General features: G+C 33.0%; 1 protein-coding gene across 1 annotated transcript in view; it reads right to left on the bottom strand.

Annotated features, from left to right (window-relative positions):
• Window positions 1-3,071: 3,071 nt before the first annotated feature.
• Window positions 3,072-20,968, bottom strand: part of LOC106870829 (dihydrolipoyl dehydrogenase, mitochondrial) — a 28,732-nt gene continuing 10,835 nt past the window's right edge. Inside the window, exons 4-14 of the mRNA XM_014917053.2 lie at window positions 19,828-19,963; window positions 17,999-18,099; window positions 15,567-15,710; window positions 13,815-13,916; window positions 12,079-12,303; window positions 10,865-11,001; window positions 10,020-10,081; window positions 9,232-9,359; window positions 8,637-8,774; window positions 6,766-6,855; window positions 3,072-5,722 (exon numbers count right to left, since the gene is read on the bottom strand). Of these exons, the coding sequence (XP_014772539.1) occupies window positions 5,657-5,722; window positions 6,766-6,855; window positions 8,637-8,774; window positions 9,232-9,359; window positions 10,020-10,081; window positions 10,865-11,001; window positions 12,079-12,303; window positions 13,815-13,916; window positions 15,567-15,710; window positions 17,999-18,099; window positions 19,828-19,963 (1,329 nt within the window). The 3' untranslated portion in view covers window positions 3,072-5,656. The remainder of the gene's footprint in view (window positions 5,723-6,765; window positions 6,856-8,636; window positions 8,775-9,231; window positions 9,360-10,019; window positions 10,082-10,864; window positions 11,002-12,078; window positions 12,304-13,814; window positions 13,917-15,566; window positions 15,711-17,998; window positions 18,100-19,827; window positions 19,964-20,968) is intronic.

Raw genomic sequence — 20,968 nt, 5'->3', positions numbered from 1 at the left:
GGTGGCACGTAAAATACACCATTTTGAGCATGGCCGTTGCCAGTACCGCCTGACTGGCCTTCGTGCGGGTGACACGTAAAAGCACCCACTACACTCTCTGAGTGGTTGGTATTAGGAAGAGCATCCAGCTGTAGAAACTCTGCCAAATCAGATTGGAGCCTGGTGTAGCCATCTGGTTTCACCAGTCCTCAGTCAAATCGTCCAACCCATGGAAAGCGGACGTTAAACGATGATGATGATGATGAATAATAGGGAATAAATTCCAAAACTTACAGGGAAAAATTCAATTTAGCAATACTAAATCAAATTTCCCAATATAAAATATGTATATAATTTAGAGAAAAAACTAGTGTTGCAAGTCTGTTTACACTATATATATATACATGAGCCAACAAAATAACCTCTATGTGATTGCCTAGCTTGCTATATATAGCAGCTAAATCTCCCTCATGTCATATCTTACTGGTTTACAAAATATATATTAATTTAAAAAAAAAAATTTAGTCAGGAGGGAAGGCTGTGGTTACGACTCTTTACAGGACCACTGAGACAGTTGGTGTGGAAGGAGAAAGGAATCCTGAAACTGGAGCCCTGGCCCAAATGCTTGCAACAGAGTGGATTCTGATGATGCACTCAAGGTGAGGTGACAATGATAAACCAGGCAATGGAGTAAGTCTATCACTTGAACTCAGAATACCAAGTGCTGGCAACACACTGTATGGCAGAGAAAAAAAAGTGCATCACAGCTGAAATGCTTTCAGTTATATCTATTTGGGGCTTCTGAGGCTAAACAACTGTAATTCATTTGCTGAAGAAAGGCAGACATTGATGTTTTTTGTACGTCCTCAATGACTGATGCAATTGGTGTGGTTAATATTCTGTGTGAAATTCTATCAGTTAATAACTGAAGGAAAAAACAGACATGAAGACAGGTACAATAGGACACAGTTCTAAGAGAAAGATTCTGGAGCAAAGCATTTAGTGAAAAGTTCTGGACAAAAAGATGAGAGGGGGAGAGGCAGGTGACTTAAGTGAGCTTGGGTGGTGGTAATATGCATCTTGCTAGCTCAAAGGAATGGTGGCAGAAGAAACAAGATAGAGGTAGCATTGTATTAGTTGGCTATCAGTCTATGCCAATAAACCAAAAAGTGTTTTTGTGTGATCTACAATGTTTGTGTAATATAGCAGCAATACCATTTGATATTTGTGAGAAGTATTCTCGTATGAGTTACATTTGAGCTTTGTAAAGGATTAGCAACTGATCAGCACTTAAGTATTTTCTGGTCCTAAAAGTGGATATAGCTCTTTGGGAGTAGGTTTGGCAATATTATAGATGTATGGTTACCATAGCAAATCATTAGAGATTATGAGGCTTTATATTTGATACGTGATATAAGTTTGAAAATAGAGGTACGTTCTGAGAAAGTTATAGGAAATTAGAAACATCATGGATATGTAATAAGAATAGTGTGGGAAGAAATATGTACTAAGATTTTATCGAAGCCAAAAGTAGAAAAAAGTAAACTTGAACTTGGGTGGTTAGATCAAATTGTAGAAAGTTGGTTCTTACAGAGAAAGTGAGAAAAAAAAAAAAAAAACCTTTAGTAATTTGTAATGTAAATTTACCTAAATTTGTAACATAGCCATTTTGATAAAAAGTTTAGTATTCTGAAAATATAGACTACTTATAAGATAAAATATGTGATTCACTGGGAAAGCATTTAATTGTAATTATCTGTAATATATAAATAACACAGATTAGAGATAAAGCTCTTGATGAGCTGAGCCCATGATGTTTGGTTGATATCATTTAACCTAATTTATATTGTTAATATCTCTGGGAAGGGCAAACGTGTAATAACACTATTTTAGTCTCTCAAAAGTTCAGGTTTCATAAATCAAAATATTAACTTTAGAGATATGACCATTGTGGCTGTGTAGATAAATTTATTTGGCAACCATGTGATTCCATGTTTGACCCCCCCACTATGTAACATCTTGTGAATCCAATTTGGTTGATGGAAGCCTGTCATATATATATCTATATATACATGCTGAAATGATGATGATGTTTATCAAACTGATAAGTTACAACACTGGTTTTAAGCAGTGCAAACATACACTTAGATATGTCATCATCATCACAGCCATTAAATGATGATGATGATGTGTTTATGTTTGCACAGCTTAAAACCAGTGTTGTAACTTAGCAGTTTGATAAACATCATCATTTAACATTCCCTTTTCCATGCTGGTACATCAATAAAGTAGCAGACTGAAATAAGGACGGTAGGGGCAGAGTGTTGATATGCTCAACTAAAGCTTTAAAAGGTGGTGCTCCAGCAAAGCTTAATTCCAATTACAAATCAGTAAAAGAATCATCTTATATGATGATCTTTCAGGCTTGCAAGATATAGAAGTTAATTTTAGATAAAAGTATAATGCAAAACAGTTCTAAATCTAAGGTTGCCAAATAGAACCATTAATATTTTAACAGAGGAATTACAAATCAACATGTACGCATGAGTTTATGAACTGGTGGGGAAGGGAATTAAATTCATAGTCTATAACAATAAATTTCTGAATAAAAGATGTCCAAGAAAATTAGTCAATTGATATATCAATTTTATACCAGATGTGATGGGCAATGAATAAACTATAAAATTGCAAACTAAAGATAGACCAATCTGAGAAAATATCCAAATGTAATTAAATAGAAAGGCTGTCATTGGATATATCAAAAGAAACTCTAATTTCCAAAGAACAAAATTATAACAGTTCCTTTCATTGATCTATGCTTAACGAACAATTGTATTTAGACCAAGCACATATTTTGAGCATCAATTGATGTAATTCATAAAAAGTATGTAATGAAATAAAAAGCAATGTTTAATCACTTAAATTTTCATAAATATTTCTGTCCAATTTTGATGTTTTACTATTCCACAGCTGTTTTTGTTTCACATTTAGAAGTTATGTGACTTTTTAACAAATTTTGTATATTAAAACACTGAAATTTTGTTATATAAGAATTTCTGTAATGGAAAAAAAAAAAGAAACAAAGAGACAAGTTACCTATTTAAACAAATGATCAAATTTTTATTGCTCCAGACTTTAGGTGGAAATGTTGGATTCTTCATGATTTATTGAATGTCCTGGATAGAGAATGGTTTCATTTGTTTGAGATATGTAATTGTTACAAGTAAGTTCGAAGTATGAGTGAATACAGATTCAACCTGACTAATTTTAGGTTCTTAACTATACCAGATGTTGTATTGTCATAAAGACAGTAAACATTAGTTGATTATAACAACTTCTATGCAATGTCTCTACTGGGGGTACCTCATATAGTAAAGGGATAAGTAGATTAACTTTTTCTCAGCATGCATTTTAAAAAATGATGAGTAGTTTGTTGCCTTAAATATCCAATAATGGTATAAGGTCATAATGTTAATAGGGCCTCATACCATCATGGAAACCAAGTGATTGAAATTAAACTGACAACTGTTAAAAAGCTACAGTCTTACTCCTTATACACTAGTCAGTATATAAATGTTTTTGGTAGGTGAAAAAACATTTGTGAGGAACATCAAATTAGAAAAGGTTTTTTCAAAAATGTTTTTCATTCAATATTTAAGACTGAAATCTATTCAGCAAATTGTGAAGTTCTTTCTTATGAAGACAAACCATGAAAAAAATACAAAGAATTTGTTATTTAATCTAAATAAGTGTCAAGCATTACATAGGAAGTTTTCAGTAGTCAGTTTAGATTACAGAAAAGGTTTTACCATTTAAAATTGTGACAGTTCTGACAAAACTATGACTTAAAACTGACAAGAACTATTTAAATAGTCACCTGCTCCATTGATTCACAGCTGAAGGTTAGTGAAGTAACAGAAAGGGCAGAGTAAATACTTTATAGTAATTAGCCCCCTCCCCACCAAATTCAAATTAGGTGAAGGTACGTTTCACCTTTCAACATTGCAAGGCCAATAAAAAGTTATCATGAAACAAGATTGATTCAATTGATTATACCCCATCCCAACAAATTTCTGTCATTGTGCCAACATGAGTGCTATATTTTCCTAGCTGCTTTTAATGTTATAAAAGTTTACAAAATTATCTCCCTTCTTATCTACATGAAGGCTACTCATACATAATCAGAAGACTATCACTAGGCATGTGACCTAACTTGACGAATATAGTAATATTTGTATTTTAAAATGATGTTTGATACAATATAGAATATTTTTTTATTTTTAGATAATTGTTTCAGACTTTTCACAGATTTGTCTTATGCATGTGCATAGCTCAAAAAAATTTAAACAGTTGACTACTCCAGAAAATCCTATTTTGGTTTACTTCAGGAGGATATAGTAAGGGATTGGCTATTAGCACAATAATTATTGGAATAGTTTTCATAGCTTTGTCAGACGCAAAGAGACAGTTTTTTTTTAACTGAAACAAACTTAGTATTGAATATTAATCCCAATAGCTGTAGGATTGAATTTCACATTGGTGTCTGTAGTCTAGGACCTTAATCACAAATACACTGCTACCTCTTATTGCCCTGACTTCACTGGTTTGATTGAAAAATTTTGCTTCTTTTAGACCTTTTTTTTAAAAACTATTCAAGAAGACGTTTACTTAAAATACTTAAAAAATGCATGAATATCTAGTTTCTCAGATGAGAACTTGTCAGAAAAATATTTAAATTTGATCAGAATATTTTCATCGATTGATTTTCTTAAAATATTTAACTCTGAATTCCTGAAAAATTTTCTTTTCTTTGATACCAACTGAAAGAATTTTTTTTTTTTATTATTATTCCTGTTGATAAATATTACAATAAGGTGTAAACATATGAGAAATAAATAAACGAATAAATTATATCCTTCCTTTCATTCAGTACACTAACATTTAGCTTCTATGTGCTGAATCAATTCATTTGATAATTGAATATTACTTATAATCCTTAGGAAATGTTTTTGGTGGAAGGGAGAAAGAAAATTTGTAGTATACATAGTTTTCTCTTGACTAAGTAGGTTAGATGATTTTGGAAATGCAATACTTTTTTATTTGAAAAAAAAATTTATATCTACTGGTATATATATATATATATATATATATATATATATATCCAGTTATGACTTACTTTAGTCAGGCAACTGAGTAGACAAATAGATTCAAAATGAGAGAACCTTAATATCAACTATACAAATATCTCAAATTTATAGGCATACAATACAAAATCTTTAGGCATAAGAAATAATAAATTAATGCACATTCCCACACATATATACATATTTAATTTAATGTATAACTCATTCATTTATTACATAATATATTATAGCCTCAACATTGCATTGCTTTAGACAACCAAGATAACTTGGTAACATTTTATTAATTATCTTTTTATGGATACAGAGGTGTTAAGGATTCCAGAGGAAAATATGGACCTGGCTCTAATGACTCATGTGAAATGAAAATAGTTGTAAAAATTCATTTTTTTTTTTTTTTTTTTTTTTTTGCAAGAGTGGAGTCATCAGGTTGATTAGTTGTTAAAATGTCTCATTCTTTTTAATCTGGAACTGAGCAACATCTGAATAGTTTCTACTGTATACTATTAAAAAAAAAACAAAGTAGAAGTGTTTCATCAGAAGTTAATTGCTTTCCCAGCAGAAGCTGCCAAATTAGCCTCTCTGAATGCTTCTGAAACCGTCTGGAAAATAAAAAACAAACAAAGCAAATAATATAAAGAAGAATTATATATATATATATATAATCTAAGGACATAGACGTTTAGTAATAGCTATTAAGCAAAGTCAGTTTTATGTTTACTTGGATGATATAGGACTGTCCTATACCATCTGTCCAACAAATGAAAACATTTCAGCACCTTATACTGTATTTTCCAACATACAAGTCAATGTAGTATATAGAGTAAACATTCAATCATTGTCATTATCTTTCCAAATTCTGCTGCACTTCACATGGAATTTTTGGCCTTGAAGTCATCTTTAACATTCAGATTATTCTGTCAAATGTAATACTTATTTATTCACATTGTTTTCAAATTAATCATGCATTATCTTGTAGCCTTAAGATTTCGATGGTGTGACTGGTTATTTTTAGAATAACATTGTAGAGTAGGTGTGAGAGGCCAAATCTAGCCAGCTTGAATATAAAGCATGTAGAATATTTGGGCCAAATATGGTCAGTTTAAATGCTAATGGGTTAAGTCAATCTACTAATTTTGGCCTGAAAAATTCAAATTGTATACTTGAAAATACAGTATTCAGAAAGACCAATGTTTCAAGTCTTATGATATTCAATAGTTTATCAGTATGGCTTCAGATCCTGTTGTAAGAACAGGGTTTAGAGTAGAGAGGATTGAAAATAAAATTGATGCAGAAAAACTCTGTTCAGAATTTACTGTTATATCATGACACTTATTGCAATATAATATAAAGTATCACAAATAATTTAAAAATCTTTTTACATCTACATTTTGTTGTTGGCATGGCAATAGAGTTGAGCGAAACAATATTTATACACGTAATACTGAATTCTCTTCCTAATGCTACAAAGTTTGTGAAATACATTTCCATCTAAGAATACTGAACTATACATAATAGTATAACAACTTAAAAGGTTGTACCCATGTGTATGCGGTGATTAATTGGATACCTTAACTGCTGAGGGAGCCAGGATACACAAATAGCTTGAAAAAAAACATATCATATGTGAGAAATCAATACTTACAGGGTGGGCATGACAGACTCTAGAAATATCTTCACAAGAAGCTCCATATTCCATAGCTAAAGCTGCTTCATTAATCAACTCACCAGCAACCTTAAAATACAAAATAATAATAATTCATTATATTGGCACAAAGTTACAAATGTCTTGGTAAGAGGCACAGTTGGTTAATGTTGACCTCAGTACATGTTTAGTTCTGATCTCAGAAAGATAAAAGGCTAAAGAAACCTTGGTAAGTATTTGAATTTTTTGTGTGACAGTTTATGAGTAAATACTGTAATGCATTTTATTTGACAAAACCAATTATTGATATATCGTAGAATAAGATGTGTATATGTGTGTTGAGGTCTGGCTAATGTTTGGTATGTGCTTTAATCAAAACTATTAAACTATTTTGTGTTTAAAAATGATGAAATGTTAAGTGAATAAATAAAATCAGTTCCTCACAAGTTAAAAAAATACAATACAAAATATTATAAAATATTTGCTCTCTCATCACATTTTCTAGACAACATTTTACTAAAAGACACTTCTCATTACATATCCAATGACTCTCATTCAATCTTATCCTGGCTATTCTATCAGTTTTCTAGTTTTTCATGAATGCAAGCAAGACCAAGATATCAGCAAAATATTTTATAAACAAAAGAAAAAACAATATTTTAAGTACAATTTTCAGTTAAGAGGATGCTTTTTTGAGCTTTGAATTGCTTGGAGATATGCCAGAGTTACAGAAAATATTAAGTATTATTTTGGTTTACTACAATCAGTGTGTAAAAAGAAAATTTGGATGTAAAATTCATTTGAAAGGCAAATGAACAGAGATATCTGATACAGGTACCAAATCATTGTCTTTGGACCATTCATATAAAAAGTAATTCTCTGAAGGTTATAAATTACTTTTTCGTATTAATATTTTGCGAAAGTTACATTATAACAATGGATAGTAATTATGGAATTTTTAAATCATTCACCTTTCTCACATGGATGTCAGCAACAAAGGTTTCCAGTTACTGTCACAGACACTCCCATAGTCATTTCTCTAAATTCATTCTGCAATCTGCTCACTTCAAAGTTATCAGCTTCAATAACTTCAATGAAGAAGACTTGTTTTTCATATTTACTTCTATCATATCAACACTGTTTGATGCAGTGGTTGAACTGTTTGCAAATGTTAGTATCCACAACTCCACAACTATCTACATCAAATGTTAAAGTGTTCATAACTTTCATATTGATGTTAATGAATTTATAAAACAAGTCTCTTAGAAATATAGAAAAAAAATATTATGAATGGAAGGTTTAGCTCTGAAATTAATCCAAACTCTCTACAGTTGTACGAGATTACTTTCATGTTACTATTTACGCTTTGATGATATTAATTATACTGGGGACAAATACTTAAATTCTTTGTCTACAAGGCATAAGGTTTGCTCATTTTGAAACCACACTGACTTGAAGGGATCCAAATCTGTTTAACATGAACCTATATGGTTTCCTTGAAACTATTTTTGTTTGGGACTTACTAAAATTTAGTTTATTTTTATTATTTTATACCTTTAATCTAAGTCACACTATTCTCATTTGTATTGCCATTCTCAATTCAAATTTCAAGTTCAAGTCTTCTGTAGTGGTATTAACTCTAAATTTTGTAACTGAGCCACCAAAATCAATATTTCCTTTTTGAGTTCTAATTGAATTATTATTTTTATTTCGTCAACTCAACTAAAGTTTTGGGGAAAATGAGATGGTTGATCACAAGTGGAATATATCTGATCATCGATCTGTTCACTTCGGGCTAACCTGGAACTAAACAACAATCTCAACAAGACAACATCATTATAATCAATAACATTATTAACTGTTCAACTTACAGAGCCAATTATATGTGCCCCTAACAATCGGTCAGTCTCTTTGTGTCCAAGGACTTTCACAAGGCCATCAGTATCATTGTTAGTCTTAGCTCGACTATTAGCCATTAATGGAAACTTCCCAACAACATAACTCACTCCCTGTTGGTAAAAACAGAAAATACATTGATTTAACAAATGCTGCTATAATCATACTAATAAGCATTATAAAAAATACATTCAGAATATAAAAAGAAAACACTTCACATTTTTTGTTATACATGTGTGCATGCATACACACACACACGAGCTGACTGGTAGAATTAATTTTACAGGACAGTACCAAGTGTTTGATTGGGAATTCTGGAACCACAGAACATTTGATATCTTTTTTATTCATTAGAATAACATACATTGTCTTCCTTTTGAGGAAAACTTATAAAATCAGTCTAGATATTTACAGCATCTACTTTCCTGTGTTTATATTTCAATGAAGTGGTGAGAGTCAAATGATGTATTAAAAATATACACCTAGTTCAAACTATCTTTCACCCTTCTATTGTGGAGTTCAAATAAATTAGAAAGAGACTAATTACAGGGAATACAAATTATGCCTTACTTCTTCTTTCAGTTGCTCTTCTGTTTTGCCAATCCAAGCTACCTCTGGGTGAGTGTATACAACAGAGGGCACACAGTTGTAGTCAATATGAACAGCTCCACCAGCAATACCTTCAACACAGACTACACCTGTAAACGAAGAGTTATCTTTTTACTGTTAAGTACATTATTAGAGGGTTAAATCAAATATTAAATGTAAGGATTAATAACTTTATTTTGCTGTATGTCAAAACTTAACTATGAGCCATTGATTTCATTGTTTCAGAATTAGAAGCTTGTACTATTATTTTAGAAAAATCACCTACGCGATGAAGTAATCATACTGTGCCTACACTCAGCCTTTGCTAACACTGATACTGCTACTACTAATACACCAGGAGAAGCTGAATGAACTTATCAACTTTCTCTCTTCCTAAGCCCAAATGAACATCATAACTACTCACTGCAAGATTGCTACATTACTAAGCTGTCCCTTACACCTGAACATTTCCATCTTCATATTGATCACAATTTGAGTGACCATTTGTTTTCTAATCATGAAGATAACCTCTCCATAACTCGCTAAGATCAAAATATCTCTTTCTGGCAGTCATAGATGGAACATTAGTTGATTAGATGAGTGGGTAAGTTTCCATAATTATTTTAAGTCTACCTTAGTCTGGAAGGGAGGAGATACAAGAAATATAACCAGTGAGACAGATTCCAAGACCCTGTGAGTATTAATGACAAAAAACAATAGTTTGAAAAATGTATTAAGTGCAGATAAATAATGATGACTCAACAGCTTACCTTCATCTTCTGCTTTATGAGCTAACATAGGGCCCTGGACAACATCTCCAATAGCATATATGCTAAATAGAAATAAGAGGGATTTTAAATTTAAAATTAAAAAGAGGTTACTTTCTTTAAATTACATAATGACAATGCAAAGAGTCTAGGAGCAATACACCAAACAGCTCAGGAATGTGAACTTTGGATGCACTACTGATAATGTTTGTCTGTTGTTATCCACTGATATATCTCTGCTGAGTTCCAATTCACAAGGGTGTCAAAGAATGAAACACCATCTTTCCAAAGCTCTTTACTGTGTGTCTGTAAATGTTCATTAAAGACACTGACCGAACAAGAGATAGAAACATCAATGTTGAGCTACTAATACAACTATTTTGCAGATGACATCATAGTCATTGCCAAAACCACAGATCAGCAGTAGGCCTTAAAATGAAATGCATGAAAATAAAATACTTGAAGACAGAAGAACATCAATCGGCTACGATGCAGAGGGCCATGGAAAGATCCATGCTAGGAATATCATTGCAAGAGTATCTTTGAAATGAGGTAATTTGAGAATGGAGCAGAGTGAATGATATGATCACAGAATATTGAAGCACAAGTTGCAAAATTCACAGACAACAGGTGGACTGTTATCTGCTGAGTGGTATCCAAGAGATTGGAAAAGGCGACTTGGAAGGCATCCATGATGACAGGAAAACAATTTAGTAAAATAATTTGGGCCAAGGTAGAAAAGACAAGTGCAATTAAGAAAGACTTGGAAGTGCATTGTGACCAGCAGTGTATAATATTTGATAGTCTGGTTGATACAGTGATGAGAGAGAGAGAGAGTAAAAAAGTACTTAGGAACTGATGTTTGGAATCTGCTGTTAATGGGAATTCGTCCTCGGTTATCTAACTGAATGCCAAAATTTTCTATGCCCAGCTTCTCGGTATAAGGCCGTCGTCCAACACAGACCAAAAGAACATCACAAGACATCTGAAATGAAATATTGGATATGTTAAGCCTTATAATGGTAAATTTTTCAAAATTTATCACTATAGCTCTGGTTTGAAATATTTTAAGACTTTTTAGCATAAGGTGTAACTGTACTTTTTTTTTTAATGGTTTATTGTTAATAATAGTGAATGTGTAATTTTATTTTTTGTTATTTTTATATTTTAATACTTTTTAAATATCTGACCATTCATATTTCACACAAGCACACAAACATGATTGCCATGAGACTAAAAACTGCAGTTAAAAAAAAAAAAAAGCAGTGAACAACAAACTTAATCTGTTATATTGTACATTACACAACTGAATACTCAATGAAGATTATTCTTGAGCATGACCTCCATTTAGTGTGGTTGATTTACAGGTTAAGAACTAAATATTCAGTTATCTCTATGCTACAAATCTGCTTGACATGTGGATGATTTAAGCTACTTAGCAACTAAATTCTTGAATAACATAAATATTCTCATAATAACTTATCTCAAAGTATAAGGATACAGTTTTACATTTTCATGAGTAATGATTAAAAATGGCAGCTATTATGTAGCTAGATACACTGAGGCAGGTGGAGACAACTGTTTTGTTTGGGAATATAGCTCTATGGCTTCAGTTCAGGTTGAACTTCAGCAGTAACAGACAACTTAACCACCCAACTTCTGCCATTTCCTCTCATTATGTATTAAAAAGAAAAGAAAGTTCAAAATCATATCAAGTGGATGAATAAGATTAGTACATACTTATTACTGGCATCTTTCACTAGGTCTAGGGACTATTATTTAACTAATGTTTGAAGGGTTGGAAATTAATAAGTATATTAAGGAGACATGTGGGACGAAAATGTTTCAGATCCTACATGATTAAAAAGATTGCACACTGCATATATTAGAAGACAGATAATGAGTGTCAATTAGATATGATAGAAGAAAGATGAAGTGTGCTTAGTTTCATGACAAAAGATGGGCCGGGAAGTTTATCACTGGAATACTTTTGATTATAAATCTGCAAGTTCATGCCTAACTTGAGGCTAAAGAAGAAGGAGGAGAATAAAAAAAGGGTTACCTGGTCAGTTTTTCCATCTTTAGCTGCTTCTAGTGATACTGAAATCTTGCCATCACTTCCTTCTGAAGCATCCATCACCTTGGTACCTAAACGGAACTTCAAACCTTGCTTCTGAAGAATTCTTTGCATGTTTTTAGAGATTTCCATATCTATTCCAAGACCTCCTATATGACCCATGAATTCTACTAGTGTGACTTTAGCTCCAAGCCTTGACCACACAGATCCCTGCAATCATTATCAAGGAAATACAGTATAGACACATGTATGTAACAGTGAGCTGAGAATAATTTAACAACAATTATTCTGGCAATTAACACTTTGGGATGTTTAACATCTAAAAATGCAAGCAAGGAAGAAAACTAGTAACATCAACTGATTCATTTTTTTTTAGAAAATAAAGCCAATGCAGTTAAGAGTAGCTGTTTTTAAAAGCAAACTGGTGAAAATATGTTTCATCACTGAAACATATCCACCTTAACTGGTAAGAAGGAGAAACGATCAGTCTCATATAATTAGCTTGCAAAATACTCTCCTAAAGAATTTTTTCTTGATTATCAAAAATATATATATGTATATATAAAGTATACTGAACCCTGCAATCATTATAATAAAAGCTATGTATATTACTGATGTGATATACAGTATTTGAAGCAGATAAAAAAATATCATGAGTGATATACAAGAGATATAGACACATATACCCACAACAGCAATAATACAAACAGGAAGTACAAACTATTTGCTTTTTTCTTTTATGCTTTATATTAAGGAAGATTTACAAAATGTTTTTAGTTCTTTATTTTCAAATTTCTCTGTAAGTTAATGAAAGAAACATGATCTAACACATAATTCTTATTTGTTGAACAGTGACATTCAAGTAGTTTCCTCAATTCTCAGTATTGAAAGTAACTGTTGGCAAATCTAACGTCAAGTGTGATTGCAGGTACATTTATCGTAAGCTTTAGCGAAGGTTATAGTGACAGGAAATGTCTAACAGCATCTATACAATGGCATGGCATCATGATGACATTGCATTTAGTTAAAATAGTTTTATGTAGCAGTCAGTCAGTATCTGTGGACTATGAAAAGGATAAAGGTACTGGCATCAAGATTTATATTTAAAATAGTTATTCTTTTACTGGTTTCAGTCACTAGACAGCAGCTGTGTTGGGGGTGCTGCTTTCAAGGATTTAGTCATATTGTTCTACTCTTTATTTCTTTGGTACTTAGTTTATCATTCTTTATTTGCTGAATTGCTTAGTTTCAGGACATAAAAGAATGCAATATGTTACTGGATTTTAAACCACTGTAAACATAAATACATATATTCCACCTCTCACTCCACATAGATACAGAAAGTGTCTACCAAATTTCACTCACAAGGTATTGGTGAAGTGAAGGCTATAATAGCAGATACTTGCTCCAGGTTCTGTGCAGGAAGACTGAATCCAAAACCATGTGGTTGTAAAGCAAACTTCTTAATAACATAGTTGTTATAAGCCATTAAAATTGCACAATTCTATCAGAGTTGCAAGTGTCAGTTAATCAAAGCATGCACACACACATTTATATATTCACATGAGATTTAATTACATGGTATTTTCCAGCACCTGTACTGATAAACAGACTTGAATCAGCAGTAACAGACAACCACTAACTTTTGCCATTTCTTCACATTATGTATTAAAATGAAAAGAAATGTTTACATATTAAAGAAAATAAAATCATTCTCTTACCAATTCTACACCAATGACACCAGCACCAATGATTATCAGCTCTTTAGGAACTTCTTGTAAACACAAAGCTCCTGTTGAAGACACTATATTTTTTTCATTCACCTTTAAAAAAATATAAAAAGAAAATGTTAGCATAAAATGGGTGCAATATACAGGTCTGAATAGAGGCAAGGTGCAATCATTTAATTCTGTATTGAATATTTCATTGAAGAAGGACTAAGGTTGAAACCATCAAATTTTCAGGATCACCTGTCTGAGTCGTAAATCTTAGGACAGAATGTTCATAAAAAAAGAGATGATCAAACAATGAAATTTAATCTTGGCCAACATTATACTGAGACAGCCATAAAGCATGTTGAATGTATTGCACAGAATCCTATCAATGTCTTCAATGCGACAAATGTGATCTTATAGTAATAGAAAAACTTAGGAATAACATTCTTTTAGCTCTATAAAAAGGAGACAAGTTACTAATGAGAAAGAAAGGCCTGTAGTAATACTTGCTGTTAGGAAGAGAAAACTCAGTGTAGGTTGTAAGAAATGAATACAATGAGAAGGTTGGCAGTTAGTTCCATATTGAAGATTGCAGTGAAGTAAGAGTAGCAGAGATGGAGAAGTAAGAATAACATAATAGACTAGAGAATAATACTTTTGATAGAAGATTTCAGGGATTAGAAAATTAGCTTTCTTCTAGATAGAGCCTTTGTTTTTTATTAGCTTAGAGGAGGATGGGAAGAGACAAAAATATTTTTGCAGGACCTACTGGAAACTTGGTCTGAATGCTTATGATGGGACTTCATTAAAAGCAATCAACCAAGGGACAGGCAGTGGGTTAAAATGGGGTGACATTAAATTTACAATTAAAGAACAAATGTAGTTGATTAGACAGGCTTCCAGTTTTGTCTGCTCAATTTCATTTGAAAGACATGAGTTGGTCCATGGCTATGGTAGAAGACACTTGTTCATAGTATCAAACAATGAAATCAAACTTAGAACTATGTGATGGTTAAGTGAACTCCATAACCACATAGTAATGTGTTACTGAATATGCTGTATTGCCTCAAATATAAGAGTACTTGGTATTTGAATCTTGTAGAGCAGTGGTTCTCAATCAGGATCCATATAAGATTTTGGGGTTCCACGGTAGTATATTAAGGGTTCATGAAAAAACTTTGCTTTGGATGTATTAGTTGCAAGAAACAGCAAGATTTCTTTCTCTCATGTTTTACATAGTTCTACCTACACAAATGAATGTGTGACAAACAAAATAAGAATTTTGAGAGAAATATCAAATGGCTCTGGGGTCCACCTGAATAAAATAATAATCCAAGGGGTTCATAGATAAAAACTGGTTGAGAACCACTGTTGTAGAGTATAAAAAGCTGCTTACACTTGAAACATATTTCTTGGCTCAAAAAACTTCCAACATATTTGCAACTTCAAAAGCTATTATTAACAATTGGCTCTAAGATAATAACTTAGTGGATAAATTAAGACACTTTACCCACAGCTCTGACTATATATTTTTTTTCACTGTTGCCATTTCTTTGAGCAAGGTATTCAACTCACCTGAAGCTTATCAATATCCGGTCTGATGACATTAATTAGCAAAATCAGTTCTGGAGAGATCTGAACTCAGAAGTATGAGTGAAGTGTCTAGCTATGCTTCTTCCATTTGTACCAATTGTAAGACTATCAATTAAACACGAATGAACACATATACACACTAAACACAAGCAGAAAATAATTTACCGGTATACCCGGAAATGGAGTGACTTCTGACCCAGTGGCTATGAGTATGTTTTTGGCAGAGATCTTTTCTTGTGACCCATCATCTTTCAGTACAGTGACTTCGTTGACTCCTGTAATGGTACCATGTCCCGTAACACGAGTCACCTAATAACAGAGTGTTCAGATATTTATGTTAAGATGAAAGAGAATCAATAAATAAGAAAGAAGGCAATCAACAACTCACATGAAGTTAACAAATACATATCTAGATTACAAAACATTCTCATTTTCTACATTATGTTATTTATTTATTAACTGACTCCGTGAATATTCCATAGTTCAATTAGAAACAACTATCAAGTATTAAAGATCAATAAGGCATTTTAAGTGCTTTATGCATGCACGCACGCGCACACACACATACACCACACATCATCAGTTAATGTCCATTTTCCATGCTGACATGGGTTGGATGGTTTGACAGGTGCTGTCCAGACTCCAACTGTTTGTTGTGGCATGGTTTCTATGGCTGAATGCCCTTCCTAACGTCAACCACTTAACAAAGAGTGCTGGGTACTTTTTACACACAAACACATACATACAAATAATATATACAGTACCTAATTATATATTTACAATGCAACAAAAGTTGAATTAAACAAATGATCAAAACTACTGCAATGAAAGATTTTACTCATTTGTACTTGAAGATAATATTTTTCATAATTGTCCTCTTTTAGTTCTCACACATACAAGAGTGTAAACATATACACTCTTCACACACATGCAATTAATTGCCGTGTGTGTACACCAAAAGCACTCACATGTGTGTGAGTGTATGTATATGTGCATATATTAGTAGCATTTCATGTGAATCTCTCTTTCTCTACTGCACACTCACTTTTACCATCCTCTTTCCACAACATGACAAATTTATACCACAGGAATCTACACTTTAATGTAATAGATTCTTTTTGCACTTTCATATGAAAGGAAGATTTGCTCTCAACATTACAGCACCATACAGTAGCAAGTTGGCAGACTCATTAACATGCCAGGCAAACTCCTGAGTGCCATTTTGTTTGTCTTTATGTTCTGAGTATAAATTCTGCTGAGGTCAACTTGATCTTTCATCCTTTTGGAGTCAATGAGTAACAGTTGAGCACTGGAGTTGATGTAATTGACTTACTCCACCCACAAAATTTGAAATTAACGTTACAGCATCATACTGTATTCTCTCTTGCATTAAGTAAGCAACAACATTCACAGCAATCATAAGATTTTACTAAGGAAAAGTTTCCTTTTGAATCACGCTTAGACACCATTAATTGACGGTGATGTACTATTTTAGAAAATGTTCTCCATCACAAGGCATGTTTAGGTTTGAAAAGAATACTTAACAGAAGATTTTAAGCATTCCTTGGCTCTAAAGAGAAAGCCAGTTATTTTTGTCAAGAATATGGGGTCTGTGCAAGAGAGAACTGGAGCTGGTGAGGTCCACCACATATCATAGGGTGATACTTTATGCATTGTGGAATAAGTAACTATTACAGTTTAGTATTATTCATCACCACCAGACTGCCATATCCTCCACTGAGATATTTTCAAAGTCATTGTCTTGTTTGAAAACATATTAGCAATAAGTATAAAGCAGAATTAAAAGTAGAGCTAAAAACAAAAAGAAGTGTTATGACACCTGCATACAGGTTCCTGTGATTCTGTACCAAATTCTGTGAAATGGTTGTAAGCTCACAGCAGACTGAGTTCACAATCTATTTCAGATTCTTAATTAATGTGTTCAAAAAGCATGGCATGTTTCAGAAATAAATTTGAGGTAGATGTATATAATTAATAAAATAATAGTGATTTTAAATAAATAAAAAATAAAATTCAGCCAGTTGACCATTATAATTATACTGTGTAACACGATTTTTATCCTTGGGAGGCAACTATTATTTTGTATTTGCTTATCCCTACAGAGTATGAAAAATGGCTAACGTTTCCTTCAAACTTTACTTTTACATTTATTCAAATCCCAAAGAATCCCTCTCAACACATGGCTATGATGCTCCCCCATTGCTCATGATCAGAGATGCACATATTGTCAGCCACTAAGGGACATACTCCAGTGGTTAAGAACAAGCAACTGAGAAGCAAATCTGTGGTACTGAGCAGAATATTTGCTATAACAATATTTCTACTTCAACAACTCAGTGCTGAATCTGTCTGAAATGTAATGGAAAATAGCTGTTTTAAAATGTTGATGTCTAGGATACAAAAGTCAAGTTTAAAGGGAATAATAGTCATTTCCTCTGATTTCTAGATAAAAGCAAATAGGAAATAACACTTACTAGCCATAGACAAAAAAGATAAATAAATAAATAAGATAAAATTTTGCTACACAGTGTTATCCAATTGATAATTACAATTATAATTTGTAATGACTGACTGACCTTGTTTTGTTTGAATAAATGTGCAATACCAGCAGTCAGGGAGGACACTGCATTTTCCTTTTGCTTCATCATTTTCTGTAGATTGAGGGCAATGTCTGAACCTAAGAAAACAAGATTGATAGATGGAGATAGATCAGTAATAGTTGATAAAATCAAGCAATCAATGAGAAATAGTTCTTTGTAGCATTGAATAGCCTGAAAGTTAGGTACATTACAAGCATTTACTTCGTTAACCCTTGATTGCACTCTATAAAAAGGCCACCTGACAAATTAGTATGAAATTTTTGAAACATTAACAAGCTGTCTCCTCTCTTTGTTCTTTTTTCTGCAACTAGAATAACCTCCACTCCCTAGATCTGGCTGATCTTGTGCTACCTCCAATCAAGACCCTTCTCACTCACTCATCTCCTTCTCTTAATCCATGTATTGTGCTTGTCTCATCCATGCACTAACTACTCTGCCTTATCTTTCCTTCTAAGAAAGTTGTTGTTGGCACTCCGTCGCTTATGGCGTCGAGGGTTCCAGTCGATCTGATCAACAGAACAGCCTGCTCGTGAAATTAACGTGCAAGTGGCTGAGCACTCCACAGACACGTGTACCCTTAACATAGTTCTCGGAGCATATTCAGCGTGACACAGTGTGACAAGGCTGGCCCTTTGAATTACAGGCACAACAGAAACAGGAAGTAAGAGTGAGAGAAAGTTGTGGTGAAAGAGTACAGCAGGGTTCGCCACCATCCCCTGCCGGAGCCTCATGGAGTTTTAGGTGTTTTCGTTCAATAAACACTCACAACACCCGGTCTGGGAATCAAAACCGCGATCCTATGACTGCAAGTCCGCTGCCCTAACCACTGGGCCATTGCGCCTCCACCTTCTCAAAAAGACATCATGATCATTTAACATCCACTTTTGCAGGCCTGCATGGGTCAGTTGGAATTTGTTGAGGTAAATTTTTTAAGGCCAGCTGCTCTTCTTGTTGCCAACCCTCATCTGTTTCCAAGTAAGGTAATATTTCCCCATGACTACATATGTCTCAGATGATAGGAAACAAAGGACGGTGATACTCACAACTATTATGTGATGTAAAGGCAAGAAGACAGTAATACATGTAAAACAGACTTCTTTCAGTTTCTGTCAACCAAATCCATTCACAAAGTTTTGGTTGCCTGGGGCTATAGAAGACACTTGCCCAAGGTACCACATAGTGGGACTAAATGTGAAACTATGTTGATAAGAAGCAAACTACTTTCCATATAGCCATGACTGCCCTTCCTTGCTCATATTTCCCTGTAGCCATCAAATTGCATTATCCAAGAAGATAAACTAAAACAATCTCAGACCAAACATTAAAAAAAAATTGTCATTGTAAACAACTTGAAATTGTATGTAAACATTTGTGTATGCATGTTTGCAAGTGTGTACATATGTTTACATGCATGCATATTATAAACATATTACATAGACACACACAAATAGGCATGCAGGTATGCATACATATATATGCATTTATGGATACAAGCACCTGTGTGTGCATACAAGCATGTGTAAATTAGGGGCTTATCAAACGATTTCTCTACTTTTACTTACTTCCTACAGTAATAAAGTATAAGTCACCTGACTATTATATTTGTTTCATAGTTCATTACCTAAACATCACTGCAGCTGACTTTGCATCTGCCTTTCTTATCAATTTACATGCCTAGAAAATAATTTCTATTATAAAACAAAATATGTTACTGTATAGTCCAACCCATGCTAGCATGGAAAGCGGACCTTAAACGACGATGATGATTAAAAGATAATTTAGCATTTTACTGTCTAGTGACTTACATTCAATGCCACGGTTTGCAAAATCTGTTACAGCTTGGTGATAGAGGTAAGAGTTGTTGAGAAGAGCTTTGGATGGGATACATCCAACATTCAGACATGTACCCCCTAGTGTGGCATTCTTTTCTACACAAACAGTCTGAAAAACAAAAAAGAAAACAAATTAATGAGTAGTGCATATGCAGAGATTTGATGTGCAAGAGTGAGGTATGTAAACATGTGAATGCTTCTGTAGGAGTGTTTCCAGCAGCTTAAATCAAAAAGCTACTTCACATTCTTGAAAACATAAATATATATTTTCTTGAAAATTTATTAATACAACACAATTATCATTATTGTTTTTATGCAGTCATTATTTTCAAAATAAGGTATAACATTTTCAGTTCAATAAATTTAAACACTTTAAAATTAATTTCGTAGTATATCAGTTAGATAAATAGAAACCTAAGCATAGACAATATAGAACTGGAGTGGAAAGAATTAAGAATGATTTGTTACGTGTACAAAGTTAAGTTACAAAAAAAAGTTGCAAGTCAATTACAGTGGATGTATATATGAACCAATTTGATGAAATGATGAGTGAACTTGCATTTAAACAACCGGGATTGGTCAATAGAGACAGGCCAATTCTCTTGCAAGACAATGCTCAACCACATATTGCACAAAGAACGGAACTCAAGTTACAGGAACTGAACTTGGAAGTACACTGTCATCCACCATATTCACCAGATTTTGCACCAACTGACTATCGCATTTTTCAGGCATTGGACAACATTTTGCATGGAAAATCTTAATCTGAAGAAGATGCAAAAACAGCGTTCATGATTTCATCACCTCTTGCTCTCCAGAATTCTTTGCTGCTGGCATAAATAAGCTACTGATAAAATAGCAAAATTGTGTTGGTAATTTAGGTGCATACTTTGATTAACTGCATTGCTTTTTGTTGAAGATACTGACCCCAGGACCTATTCTTTGTAAGCCTAGTACTTATTCATTCAGTCTCTTTTGCCAAACTGCTAAGTTACAGGGACATAAACACACTAATACCGGTTGCCAAGTGATGATGGGAGGACAAACACAGACACACATACATAAATATATACAGCATATATATATATATATATATATATATATATATATATAT

The sequence above is a fragment of the Octopus bimaculoides genome, chromosome 1, assembly GCF_001194135.2.
Source record: "Octopus bimaculoides isolate UCB-OBI-ISO-001 chromosome 1, ASM119413v2, whole genome shotgun sequence".
NCBI classification, from domain to species: domain Eukaryota; kingdom Metazoa; phylum Mollusca; class Cephalopoda; order Octopoda; family Octopodidae; genus Octopus; species Octopus bimaculoides.
Note: the sequence above shows the minus strand (reverse complement) of the source record. Positions and strands in the feature narration are given on the sequence as shown.